The sequence below is a fragment of the Tupaia chinensis genome, unplaced genomic scaffold (genome assembly GCF_000334495.1).
Source record: "Tupaia chinensis unplaced genomic scaffold, TupChi_1.0 Scaffold000056_1, whole genome shotgun sequence".
In the NCBI taxonomy this organism is placed as follows: domain Eukaryota; kingdom Metazoa; phylum Chordata; class Mammalia; order Scandentia; family Tupaiidae; genus Tupaia; species Tupaia belangeri.
Window position 1 is genome coordinate 1,803,555 of NW_006159514.1, and position 13,602 is coordinate 1,817,156.

Below are 13,602 nucleotides of genomic sequence, written 5' to 3' on the forward strand. Positions count from 1 at the left end.
CCCCAGGGGGGATGGCCACGCCAAAATCCCTTCTCCTCTATTCTCCTCTCGGGATCTTGGGCACACACGCACACATGCCCGGTGTGAATTTAAGCCACTGGATCCGGGACTCGAACTGCAGCTGACTACATGGGAGTCCTGCGACATAGCATCTACACCAACTGCTAGTCACTTAATTTTCTAATAAAATAAATGGGCTAGCAGCCACCAGTTTGCTGGAGGGCGTCCCCGCGAGACGACCTGCGTTGCGAGTCCCTCTCCGCCAGCTCCTGCCCGAGACCCCGCATCGCCACAGTTTGCGGGAACGTTCCGGTCACCGTGTTCCCCGCTGGGTGGCGCGCTCCACGAGGGGCAAGCTGGGCTCCTCCAGACCGTTTAGAAGTTTTGAGAAGCAGGCTGTGCTAAATTGTTCTGAGGTGTGTTTAAGTAACAGACCGGGTTGCGGTCGCGGTCACAGGCCGCGACAGAGGGCTGCGGCGACAGCAGCTTCTGCCGTCTCCCCATGCTGATCCTGCCCTGCTCCGGATCCCCGGCAGCCGGCTCCCAGCGCGACCGTCGCCCACCCAGGGCCTTCGTGGTCTCCGCAGGGACAGCCCCGCCTGGCGAGCGTCCCGCACCCCGCCCCAGGGCCGCTTACCTGGGCGCCCCTCTGGCTCCAACTCTGGGCGTGGACTCCCTCTCCTGCCCCCTGTACCCGGCGACCTCCACGTGCTGCACCTGCCCAGGCAGCAGGGCTGCGGGAAGCCTCTCCCAGGTGTCCCCAGAGGAAGGGGAGTGCCCCTTCTCTTCCAGCTAGAATGGGGTGGGATGGCGGGGCCGCACACGAGCCCGCCCACTAGGCCGGGGGAACCCAGAGGGTCCAGGTGTCCTTGCCGGCCAGGTCTGCCAGACCAGGAGGCTGAGCTTTCAGATCGGGTGTAAGTGACCGACCGCCTCCGCAGGGCCGCAGGTCAAAGGGAAGGCAACGTCACTGTCAGTGTGTGGGCTATAGGCCACTGGGACACTCAGAGCTCTCCCAAACCAATGTCCTCACGTCTGCCCTGCTGAGCCCTCACGTGGAGCTCGGCACACCCTGAGCCACACAGGCACCTCCCTCCAAGGCAGGATGTGTTGCTGGGTCCCCAGGACTGCAACTTACAAGGCCCTAAGGGCTGACATGACTGGCTCTTCTCCAGGGCCACAGGAGTGGCCTGGGTCGGGCAGCTTGAACTCCCTGCTGCAGGCACCTGGTGCTGCACGGTCTACTGTCCATGAAGCCCCAGATGTCTTCCTGAAGGAAGTGGAGAAGGCAGAGGCATTTTCCACCACCGAGGTGGCCCTACGAGCCAGCCTAGGTCAAGGCCGTGCCCACCTGCCCGCCCAGTGAGTGCTAGGTTCAGTGGTTGATACAGCTCTTGTGCATTTTCCCGGGAAGATGGCCCAAGGCTGTCACCAATCTCACGAGAACTGTGACCTCTCAAGAGTTAAGAACCATTGGTTTGGGGAAAAATGGCATTAAAGGGAGGGGGGGGATTGGGCCAGCCCGTGGCAAGGTGGTTAAGGCATTGGATCCCACATGGCTGACTTTGCTGCTTGAGTCCAGGACTAGTGGCTTGAAAAATAATGCCTGGCAGGTGTGTGAGGGTGCCCAAAACCGCAGAGTGGAATGGAGAAGGGACTGCAGTGTGGCCAGTGGTGCTGGAGGGCAGGGAGGGTGGTTTAGGGGTGATTGCTCACTCTCTCTGGTGAGCACACACACCCTATACCAACAAATAAATAAATAAAATCATTTTGTAAAGCTTAAAAATTACTGTCGGGGTCAGGCATGTGGCATGGTTGGTTAAGGGCACTGGACTCCCACATGGCCAACTACCATGGTTCAAGTCCCAGACCTGGCAGCTTGCTTTCTCACTATCAACTCTCCCTCTCTTTCTGGTAAAACAGAATTACTACTACTACTAAATAAAATTGAATAAATAATTTAAAAAAATTACTCACTGTCCAAATTTTAAAAATTAAAAGTACTCACTGTCCACTGAAGGTTCTCCTTGGCGTGTGCTGTTGTTTTTAACAAGAGCACCTCTACACTTGATCTTAGCCAAAAAGCCCAGAAGAAATAATGTGTGCATCTTTCGGGAAGTAATAACTTTCTCCGCTTTCCCTGTCTTAGAAGGTCAAAAATGATGTCATTTAAATATGCTTGTGAATATCTTCCCTACCTGTTATAATTTCTTTTTAAAAAAATATCCTTTAACTAATCGTCGGAGATGCGTACGGCGGAACCACGCGGGCAGCCCTCTCAGTGTTCAGCTTGAAGCACACGCCTGGCTCCACGGATGGTGGCGTTGACCCAAGAGGCCTGGTGGGCGCTGGGAACTCTCCCGCTGAGTGGTCAGAGGTGAGTTTGTGTTGTCGCCTTGGGGTGAGCGATTCCGCACTGGTATCTGCACTGGTATGAAGTCAATAACTGAGGAGCCCCTTTTATCTTTTTCAAAAACAGGGATAAAATAAGCATTTAATTTCATTCAGTAAATCAGTAAATCAATTCCAGTTAACTATCTGGTAGAAAACTTAGAAGAAAGCAAACACCGGACCCGGGACATGAAAGACGTGTACCATACTGGAAAGCAGGAAGCGCACACAAGGCAACGGGGAGTTACTTCAGTGTAACACGGAGAAACGGTGACTGTCCTTTATTGTTGTATCTATGCTCTCCCAGCTTTAGCTGTAAGACTGCAAGTAGCCACAAAGTGCCACCTTCTGGTTTAAAACTGTGCAACATCTCTTTATTTGTTTTTAAATGCCATTTTATGGTGGGCGTATAAAGCAACGGTAGCAGTTACAAAATGTGGTCTGAGGACTTCTGAGAGCTCAAAACAAGGATCTGTATAGAGGCTGAATAAAAAGATGTTCAGTTAATAGTGCACGCTGTGGGACTTTAACAAACATCTTCAGCTGGAACTTTTGTGTAAACCGTAATAGAGACATGACTCAGGGGGACCAAAGGTAAAATACCTCTCCTGTAGGCTTAGTGAGGTGGTCTGCACTCTGCAAGCCACTTACAAATATCAGAAATGTTGCGGTGAGAACTAGGCATAGAATATTTCACGTCCTCTCTACAGAGGAGCAGCAGGGGACAGGGAACCCTGCGGATGCCCTGCCACCACCTTCCCCAAAGACGTACACCCGAGATGGCAGTGGAAGCCCCGCAGCAAGCCACCTTTACAATCTTTTTGGTTGTTTAAAATACAAGCACTTTCCGACATTCCCCTCCCTGGCCTGTGAGCCCCACCCCGACTCGGGATCCAAGGCCAGGTCCTCTTGCTTAGATTTCCTCTTAGAAGTATTTACAGGATGCCTACAGATACAGTATAAACTAGTATGAAATTAATGATCCTTTGCATTTCCAGACACGCCAAGCCAATCCCAAAGAACGGTTCAGAGGGATGGTGACTCTGAAGCAATGGCATCCATGCCTGCAGAAACAGGCTTCTCACTGGCTGGGGCGGCGTCGCCAACTCTGTCCTCCACAGTGGCAGGGGCTGTGGGAGCAGGGAGCGTCACATCCACGGTGCGGGGGGAGGCTGCGTCTGCCTTTGCAGTAGTCGTGATGGGGCCGGAAGGCAGGCTGCCGGTGGGTGGGAGGGAGGGCAGCAACTCCCCTGATCCCGCTGCGGCAGAGCCCTCTGGAACCAAAGGGAAGGATGGGAGGAAGTCGGATGGCATGGGGAGAGGTGCGATGCCAGGCAAGTTTCGGGGAGGCAAGGAAGGAAGAGGTGGCAGACCTAGGACAGAAATTGCACAGATCATACATCCTCCTGGCACTAAGGGGCAGAAGGCATTGTCACAGTCCATTTGCATTTCCATAAGGAACTAAAGGAGAGACAACACGAGTCACCCCTTGCGTCTCTCCAGTTGAGGCCACGACGGGGTCAGTACTCCCTGCAGTAGAGCTGACCAAGAGGATAGGGACCTGCCTTCTAGGCTCCCCGTGGCTCAGCCCGGCACTGAGGGACACCAGCTAGGAAAGAACTGCTCCTCCAGGTCAGCACCGACAGGCCCACACGGGAGCAGAGGTCGTGACACCAGATGGGAGGACACAGGCTCCGCTGTCGGGGGCGAGCAAGCTGAGTTCCCGCTGCCCTCTGGACAGACACCAGGAAGGCACAGGAGCCAACCTTCCTGCGAGGGCTAAGGGAGGGAGGGGCTGGGATTTCAGCCTCCACTAGTTACAGCTGTGATCGACAGCCTTTTACATAATTTGGGGTGGTTTTATTCTGATGATTTAAAAAAGCAGGATGAAGGAAAGTAGTGTTACTTCAAGAAACAGAAGAGGGCCGAGCTGGTGGGTAGGGGCTAAGGTGGCTGGATCCCACATGGTTGACGGCATGGCTGGAGCCCTGGATCCTGGCTTGAAAAACATGCCAGAAAAAAACAAAACAAAACAAAAATAAACAAACAAAAACCATGCCAGGCACCTGTGCCTGTATGCCCAGAATCCTGAGAAGAGAATGGAGACAAGATTGCGGCATAGTCATTCCCCGAGGGGTAATTTATCATAGTCCTGCTCTGCCTCTCTCTAGCTCCCTACAGGAAATTTAAAAAAGAGGGGCCAGCAGGTGGCATGGTGGTTGAGGTGCTGGACTCGCACATAATTGACGATGTCTGAATCCCAGACCAGCAGTTTGAAAATCAAACTGGGCACGTGTGCATGTATGCCCAAAATCCTAGCAGGAGAATAGAGGAGAAGGGACTGCACCATGGCATCCCCTGTGGGGAGGATTTCTCTCTTTCTCTCTCTCCCTCTAGGGTGAGCCAGGTACCTATAGCATAAACCTAAAAAAGAAAAAAAAAGAAAAAAAAAGGCAGGTTGTAAAGCTTGGGTTCAGGGCAACCTGTGAGCTAGTGAAATCCTTATGGCCCTTGAGTCTGTCAAGTCTGAGGAAAAGGCAGAGAGCAGCCAGAGTACAGAAAACAGCAGACACGAAGGGCGGGAGCTAAGACCGGGAGTGGGAGCCGAGTTTACTAGCGCTTCCTTTGTTTTGGAAACCTTTGTGCTGTAAAGGAAGATCTACACAGATCTATACAGAGATGACAAGTGTTACAAAAGGGGCAGTTGTAACCCACACGGAAACTGACAGTGACAAGTACAGCCACTCACTGGCAGTACTGACGGGCTCAACTACTGAGATACCTGTCAGTCAGCGATCTCCAAGGTCAAGGTGACCCGTCATCATTAACTTTAAGAGCAGGCTGATGGGACGCTCTGCTGCTGTATCTCCATTAGCACACAAAATCTGGGTGTCTAACTATGTGCAGCTAAAATCTGTCACAGATTGGGTTAATAATGAGACTATTTATCAAAAACAACCCCAACCAGCTGACCAGGGTGATCATTTTCCTGCCCAAGTTTCTGGGCAAGGGCCCGCTGGTGGCACTTGCTCAAAAGGTGACCAGGGCAGCGGGGAATCTGTTCACTGCTGTGGGCGTACGGGACCCATTTCAGATTCAGTGTCAGCACCTCGCCACCGCTTTGACTTCCTACACCTGGCCCTCTGGTGCTTGAGCTGACAGGGTGCAGGCAGAGGGGAAACACAAAGATACTCTTGTATTTTTATTCTTAATCTTTTAAATAAAAAAAAAATGATATAAAGTAGCTGAAATCTGTTAAACTGATTTGCCCTTTCCAGAACAAACTAAAACAGAGGATGGATGGGCTTTCCTGAATAAAGCTTTTTATTAGAGACCTTCCTAGGAGGATAAGATCTGCCACATACCCGGGTTTCCAAGTTCTGGCAAGCCACCGCCTGGCATGATGTGTGGTGTGGGCAGGTTGAGGTTGGGGAGGCTGGGGAGGTTGGGGAGGTTGGGGAGTCCTGCTGGTAAAGGCATCAGACCTGGACAGAAGCAGAGAGAACCAAAGGTCAGTGCTTCACCCAGGGAAAAGCAAACCTCATGTACTGGGAAAAAAAATCTACTTCACAGTGAGGCCTCCACTAGGTACTATATGCATGCCTGACAAAATCCATACCGTAACTCACCCAGATATACACTGACTCTATGCAAACCGAAAATCATAAATACAAACTAAAATGAACAAAAACCAAAATGAGACTACCAGAAATCTACTTCATGTGCAGTTCTGTATCGCAATAACAAATCTCAGTTAAAATAGAGTTCTATACCTATGTGAGTAGATGGCTACATGGGTTAAAGGTTAAATAATGAACACCCCCTAAAACTCCACAAGAATGACGATGGCCTGAGTATCCTGGAGAGATGGTTGGTTTATTTCAGCAAATACGGTAGCAAATGGAACAGAAGTTTTCTTTGATTGAGTTTATAGTCTGTGGCTTTCTTTTCTTTTTTTCTGCTAGAGGGCACATGCGCTTGCCAGAGACAGACAGACAGGGAGAAGAGAAGGCTCCCCGAATGGGAATGGTCACATCGCAATCTCTTCTCCACCTCTTCCTTTTTCAGGATTTTGGGCATGCATGTGCACACGCCCAGCACGTTTCTCAAGCTGCAAGTCCAGGACTTGAACTGTGTGGCTGGCCATGTGAGAGCTGGCTGCCTTAACTATCAAGCTATGGAGCTGGCCTTTTTTCATTTTAATTTTTGATTCTGAAATAATTTCAGATTTATAGTAGTAAATCCCCACATATATCTTTCACCCAATTGCCCACATGTTAACCCTTTACCCCAACCTTCACCATTCTGTGTGTGTGTGTGTGTGTGTGTATACACATCTGATTCATGGCTTAATGTGTCTGTACAGGAAATCTTTAGTCAATCAACTAAAGGCTCTCATAGTAAAAGTGTATTTGAAATAATATTTGATTGTTATCAGCTAGCTAAAGGGACATGGTCTTCACTGAGAACATTAAGGGAAATATATAGAAAATTCATTTAATGTTAGAGCCTCTGAAGACCCAAATAAGGAGCGCTGTCTTCTAGGACATAATGGCTATTCAGATGAATAACCACCAGAAAGTTCTCATGGGGGAGATGCTGAAGAGCAGACCTTTACTATTCCTTACTCCTGGCTTGCACCACACTGTGGGGTTGGCAGGACTGGTAAGGGGCTCTAGGCTCAGCCACAGATTCGCTGGTAACTACCATCCTTGTCTACTAAGGAGAGGTCCACCTGCTATCACTTATCACAGTTACTGCAGAGGAAAAATGAGATGAAAAGATATGAAGTCAGGGCTGTCCCGAGGCCTGGTGGTTAGGGCACCTGGATCTCACATGGCCGAACATGCAGTTCAAGTCCTGGACCCAGTGCTTGAACGGCACAGCAGGTGTGTGCATGTGCACGTGCGCCCAAAATCCCAAAAGGAGGGGAAAATGGAGAAGGGGTTGCAGTGTGACCAGGCCCCACTGGGAGCACTTTCTCACTTCCTTCTCTCTCTTTCTCCCCAGCAACTGTGTATACCCTCTGGCAAAACTTTTTTAAATCATTACCACATAGGTATAAAATGTTGTTTCTGTCCCTCCCTCCCCCCAGTAATGCTGTTATCATTACATATATCTCTGTCCCCTGCTGCTTACCTGGTAATGTAGTAGCTGGGTTCATTGGTGGCACAGAAGTAAGGGACTGGTTTACTTGTGGTGGCAATAACGGTACTGTTGGTACACCTAAAACAAAAGCATAATCTTTTTTTTAAAATGTCTAACAGTTTGCAAAGAGTAGACAGACTCTATTCAGCTAATTTGCAGCTCCTCCCCACCCCCTGGTTGGGCCTTCCTTTGGTCCTCATTTCTGGTACATCATGTTCTGTTTTGTTTTTTTTTTTCTTTTTTTGAGAGGTTTTTCACTATAGGGCGCGTGCGCTTGCCAGACAGACAGAGAGAGACAGAGAGACAGAAAGCAAGAAATCACCCCCCAGGGGGTATGGCCACGCCACAGTCCCTTCTCCTCCATTTTCCTCTTGGGATCTTGGGCATGCACGCACATATGCCCAGTGTGAGTTTAAGCCACCGGGTCCAGTACACGAACCGCGGTCGACTACATAGGAGACCATGTAGAGTCCATGGGAGTCCAGCAACATAGCCATTACGCTAACTGCTGGTCCCAAGTACATCATGTTCTGAACCACACCCTTCACAGCTGATGTACGGACTCCACCACAATCCTTACAAAAGGCTGTTACCAGGGTCTGGGTCGAGAGTGGGGCAGGGGAGGCGATGCAATCCCACCACTGGCTCAGCTTGCTGGGCAAGTGTCTACACTAGCCTAAGCAGGGCTGGATTAGACCATCGCCTTAGACATTTGGAAACAGGACCCGAGGATTCTGGTCCCTCCCTAAGGGCTCCTGAACCAAATGCCATGGACACGGGATGACTGAGGGGCCACATGCCCTGTGAAACATTGAATGCTGGGCTGTGAAAGAGGAGCATGACGCAGGTGCCCCCCAAAGACAAAAGAACACACCCATCTCTAGAGATGGAGAGGCCTGGCTTTCCAGATCTCCATTTCCTGCCACCCTGAGGCTCTGTACTCCCCTCAAGTCTAACACATTCCTGTTTGTACTGATGTGAGCTCAAGGTTATGTTCTTCACACACAAGTAACCCTTAGGATTCCACCTAATAAAGATCGGATGGCTAATGTGCACCACCTACTCAAGTGGGAGGTTTTGATGATGTGCAAATATAGTACTATTGGATATGGATTCTAGATTTTATCTCACAGAAATCTGCTAAAATATGATGACAGGAATGAACTGTGCCTTAAAGTATGTCCCAACTATTGGGCTGTTGGAAAAGTCATGTCATATTTTTCTTTTTTTTTAAATAATTATTTTATTTTTTATTTATTCATTCATTTATTTTTTAATTTGACCAGAGAGAGAGAGAGGGTGAGGGTGGGAGAGAGAGGAAGTGAGAAGGCAAGCCACCAGATTCAGGACTCAAACCACAGTTTGCCATATGGTAATGTACAGCGCCTTAACCACCATGTCACCCGCGGGTCCCATATATATATTTTTTTCTATGTAAAAATGTGTCATGACTTTTCCAATGACCAAACATTTTCAGTTAGTCTTTATTTATTTACCTTCTCTACTACACAAATCTTAAGCATGCAAACTATATAATTAAGCACTAGCAAGAGCTCCACAGGAGCCCAGATCACAGAACTTCACTGAAATATCAGAAGCCATTCTCTATTTTGTACTGAACTGTTAGGCACTGCATGATTTGTTATGTGGTCATATGCAATCACAACTATTAGTTGTGTCTTCAAATCTTGGTTTTAAGAAAATGAAAGCAGTTGGCTAGCAAAGTTTCTCTATTTCCTAATAAAGTCTTTCACTTAAGTTTAAGTTTCTTCTCATCCTTAAAGGACAGATACACCCTAGTTTCTTTTTACGTAGAGGATTTTGTTACAGGTAGCGTTTGCTTGCCAGAAAGACAGAGATAGAGAGACAGAAAGCGAGAAATCACCCCCCGGGGGGGATGGCCACGCCGCAATCCCTTCTCCTCCATTCTCCTCTTGGGATCTTGGGCATGCATGCACATGTGCCCAGCATGAGTTTAAGCCACCGGGTCTGGGATTTGAACTGCAGCCGACTATATGGGAGTCCAGCGACATAGCCTTTATGTCAACTACTGGTCCTACACTCTAGCTTCAAAAACAAGTGACTGAATCTCGGCCAGGCATCTAGGGCTTCACGTGGTCTGCGACACTGTTACAACCGTACACAACACTTTCGGGAGAGAGGGTTCTTTACTTGGATGAATGGTTGGCGTGTTCATTCATTGTTTTGTGGGGCACCTACTATCTGTCAGACATTGTTCTAGGCACAGAGGCACTTAATAGCCAGAAGAAAACAGAAATCACAACTGTCCAGAAATTTATATTCTCATGAGGGGCAAGAAGAGAAAACTAAATGTAAAATAATTATACTTCTCTATAGAAAACTTAAGTAAGCAAAGGGAACAGGCAGGGAGTGAGAGGTATACCTAGAGAAACACTGATTAATGCCATTTAAGTAGTAATATTCTTTTCTAAAAATGTTGTAGACCAAATCCACAGAGAAGTTTAATAAAAATAAAGTCACACTTTTATATCTGTACAGTTACTGTTTAGGGTACTTTGCAATCAATATAATCAATGAAGACAGGAAAATAAATGCCTAACTAAAACTCGTTTCTCACGTGGCATAATGCTAGAACACACCTGAGGAATTTTCTTTAATTGCCAGAGGGCACGTGTGCTCGCCAGGAGAGAGGAGCGAGAGGGAGAAAGCGCCCCTAATGGGAGTGATGATGCTGCCATGACCCCTCAGCATCCCCGTCTCCATCCTGTTGGGCCTTTGGGCGTAAACGCACATGCATCTGGTGTGTTTTTCAGGATTTGAACCATGTAGCTAACCCCTGTAGGATACAGCTGCCTTAACCACCAGGCCAGGCTTGTTTTAGGCTTTTTAAACTGATTTATGCAAAAGTGAAAGTGTCACTTTTCTTTCCGTCTATTTTAAGCACTGCTTTATTTATGTTCTATCTTTGATATTCAAGAAGCCATTTCTCTGCAGTGTAATCAGCCGGGATCTCAGTGCAGTGCTTATAAAACAATAACTGCAATGTAATGAGGGGCGATTAAACTGTCAAAGAGAAACTGGGACTGGAAGAGAGATGTCAGCTATTTCCTAAAATCAGAAGGGATGTCATATGGCATATTTCAACCCTCACAGGATTCAAGATATCAGTGGGAGAAGTGAATGCTGCTGTGGTGGGAAAAGCAAGACAATGAGAGTTGCAAGTAGAACCTGCGCCCAGCGACAGTGCACAGGAGGGAGGCACTCTGCACGACAGGGCGGCCATGTGGGAAGGCCCTGGACTTGGATCCTGGTCTAACTGGGCCTCTGGGTATGCCCATGATCCTGGCTGGCTAGAAGGCTAGAGTAGGGTAGGTAGAGGCACAGTGAGACCCTGTCAGGGCAGCTGTATCTCTCTCTTGAAATAGTCAATAAATGGACTTAAAAAAAAAAAAAAGTAGAGCCTAAGGATGTGATCAAATTACTGCAATCTCATGATAAAACTTTGCCAGAAGAGGGGTCAGCAGGTGGCATAGTGGTTAAGGCACTGGATCCCACATGGCCAACTCTGAGGCTTGATTTCTGGATGTAGTAGCTTGAAAAACACCCCTGGCACATGTGTGTGCATGCCCAAAATCTCAAGAGGAGAATGAAGAGCAGGGACTACGGGTGGCCATCCCCTTTCTCTCGATCTTTCTGGGGAGCGCATACACCTTACAACAAAAATCTCCCTCAAAAAAACTTTACCAGAAGAGCTGCTTCTAAGTATGAATGAACAAAGAAAGTGGTTTCTTGAGATGGAACCTACTCCTGGTGAAGATGCTGTGACCACTGTTGGAATGACAAAAAAGGATTTAGAGTAGTCCTTAAGCTTAGTTAATAAAGCAGCAGTGAGGCTTCAGAGGCCTGACTCCAGTTTTCAAAGACGTTCTGCCGTGGGTAAAATGCTATCAAACAGTATCACAACTACAGAGAAATCTTTCATGAAGGGAAGAACCCACCGATGTGGTAGACCTCAACGTCTTATTTTAACAAAATGCCACAGCCACCACCTTGATCAGACAGCAGCCAACAACAATGAAGCAAGACCCTCCACCAGCAAAAAGATTATGACTCTTTGAAGGTTCTGAAGATCATTGGCATTTTTAGCACTGAAATTCTTTGTTTTAATTTGCTGCAAGGAGCATGTGCTCTGTGGGGAAAGACAGACAAAGAGAGGGAGGGAAGATGATAAATCACTGTCCAGGTGCCGCAATCCTTTCTCCATTTTCCCCCTGGGATTTTGGGCATGCAAACACTCGTGCCTGGCATGTTTTTCAAGCTGCTCAGTCCAGGACCAAACTGTATTGTCAGTCGTGTGGGATCTAGCTGCCTTAATCACTGTGCCACCAGCTGGCCCAACAGTAAGGTGTTTTTGTTTGTTTGTTTTTTAAGTTTTTTTCACAGGGCACATGAACTTGCAAGAGATGGAGAGAGATAATGACAGGGAAAGTGAGAATTCACCCCCCCCAGGGGGAATGCTCATGCCACAATCCTTTCTCTTCATTCTCCTCCTGGGAATTTGGGCACACATGCACATGTGCCTGGCGTGATTTTCAACCTACCAGGTTGGGAACTCAAACTGGGGTCAGCCATGTGGAAGTCCAGTGATGTAACAACTATGCCACCTGCTGCTTCCCAGTGAAGTATTTTTAAATTAAGGTATGCACACTGGTGTTTTTGGACATAATGCTACTGTACACTTAATAGATTACAGTACAGTGTAGACATAACTTTTATATGCAGTAGGGGACCAGAGAATCCATGTGACTCACTGTACTATGACATTTGCGTTCCTGTGGTACTTTGGAACCGGCCTGCGGCATCTCTGAGATAGGCCTGTCTGCAAAATGCCGCGTAGGCAAATCTAGGGAGACAAGAAGTGGCTAAGTAGATGCCAAGGCCTGGGAGGCTGGGGATGAACGGAGAGTGGCTACTCATGGGTACAGGGTTTCTTAGGGTCATCAAATATTCTACAATCCAGGTGCTGTTAGTACAGCTCTGCAAATGTATGTACTTAAAAACCACTGCAATATATACTTTAAATGGGCGAATCACATGGTGCGAGGATTATATCTCAATGAAGCTATTAAAGAAAAAACTCTGCTAAAACAGACAAACAGAAAGCAGTATATCAGATAGAACGAGGTATAAAGAAGAGTAGGGAGGCAGGGCTGAGCCCCTAACACAAGGAACAGCATCCGCTCACTTGTGCATCCCCAGTACCCGCCCAGGAGACACACAGCATTTACCAAGGGATTAATTACAGAAAATAAAGAGGCAGAGTTCCGACTCTGTATATTGTACAATCCAAGAGAAACTTAGGGTCCAAAATGTGCAGAGAAGCGGTTTAAGCCTGTGTGCATACGTGTGGTTATGTAGTGCCCACTTTTAGGGATAAGACCTATCTGTTGGCACAGAGCACATTTAAGTTTCTTTAAGGTACATTGGCATTCATTTTTTATAAATTCTATGCGAGAACATCATGAACAACAAAGCAGACTGCAAACAGAGCATGTTTGTATGCACACCTGTACTGAGAACATTACTGACAGCTGGTGGAGTAGAGCTAATAGAAAGTCCAGACAGACTCTGTTCAATTCCTGTAGTTCCTGGTGATGACAAAGACGGGGGATTAACTGAGGACAGCTGGACCTTCCAAAAAAGAAAAAGAAAAGTTACATAAGTTTGTTCAAAAGAAAATATCCATATTGGCTCTCATCTGCCCTACAGATATGCATTTGAATCCCGCAGTAGCTGTCGAAACTTCCACCTGGCACTCTGCCTTCAGACATTTCTCCTAGTGTTGATATACACCAGGGACCCTGCATATGGCATACGGAGACTCGTTTCTATCCTGTCGCTCCCAGTGTCTGGACACATGGCTTCCTTCTTCCCCCAGGGACAAACACTGGGCTAGCTACTTCCACACTAAAAGATTCTATTCTTTCTTCTTTCCTAGCCACCCAGAATCATTTCATTCAACACTTAAAATACCACTGCTTTCCACTTCGCTCTGAACTCTGTTTTTTTTTTTTTTTTTTT

General features: G+C 47.7%; 1 protein-coding gene and 1 long non-coding RNA gene across 2 annotated transcripts in view; one reads left to right on the forward strand and one right to left on the reverse strand.

The window, feature by feature from the left end:
• Positions 1–304: 304 nt before the first annotated feature.
• LOC102473047 (uncharacterized) lies at positions 305–2,561 on the forward strand. The gene is made up of 4 exons (XR_333467.3): positions 305–416; positions 1,223–1,362; positions 2,247–2,377; positions 2,480–2,561. It is a non-coding gene; the product is annotated as an uncharacterized LOC102473047 (long non-coding RNA).
• A 96-nt stretch (positions 2,562–2,657) lies between these two features.
• Positions 2,658–13,602, reverse strand: part of GORASP2 (golgi reassembly stacking protein 2) — a 23,004-nt gene continuing 12,059 nt past the window's right edge. The window contains exons 6-9 of the mRNA XM_006141488.3: positions 13,089–13,212; positions 7,531–7,617; positions 5,757–5,876; positions 2,658–3,764 (exon numbers count right to left, since the gene is read on the reverse strand). Coding sequence (XP_006141550.1) covers positions 3,418–3,764; positions 5,757–5,876; positions 7,531–7,617; positions 13,089–13,212 — 678 coding nt within the window. The 3' untranslated portion in view covers positions 2,658–3,417. The remainder of the gene's footprint in view (positions 3,765–5,756; positions 5,877–7,530; positions 7,618–13,088; positions 13,213–13,602) is intronic.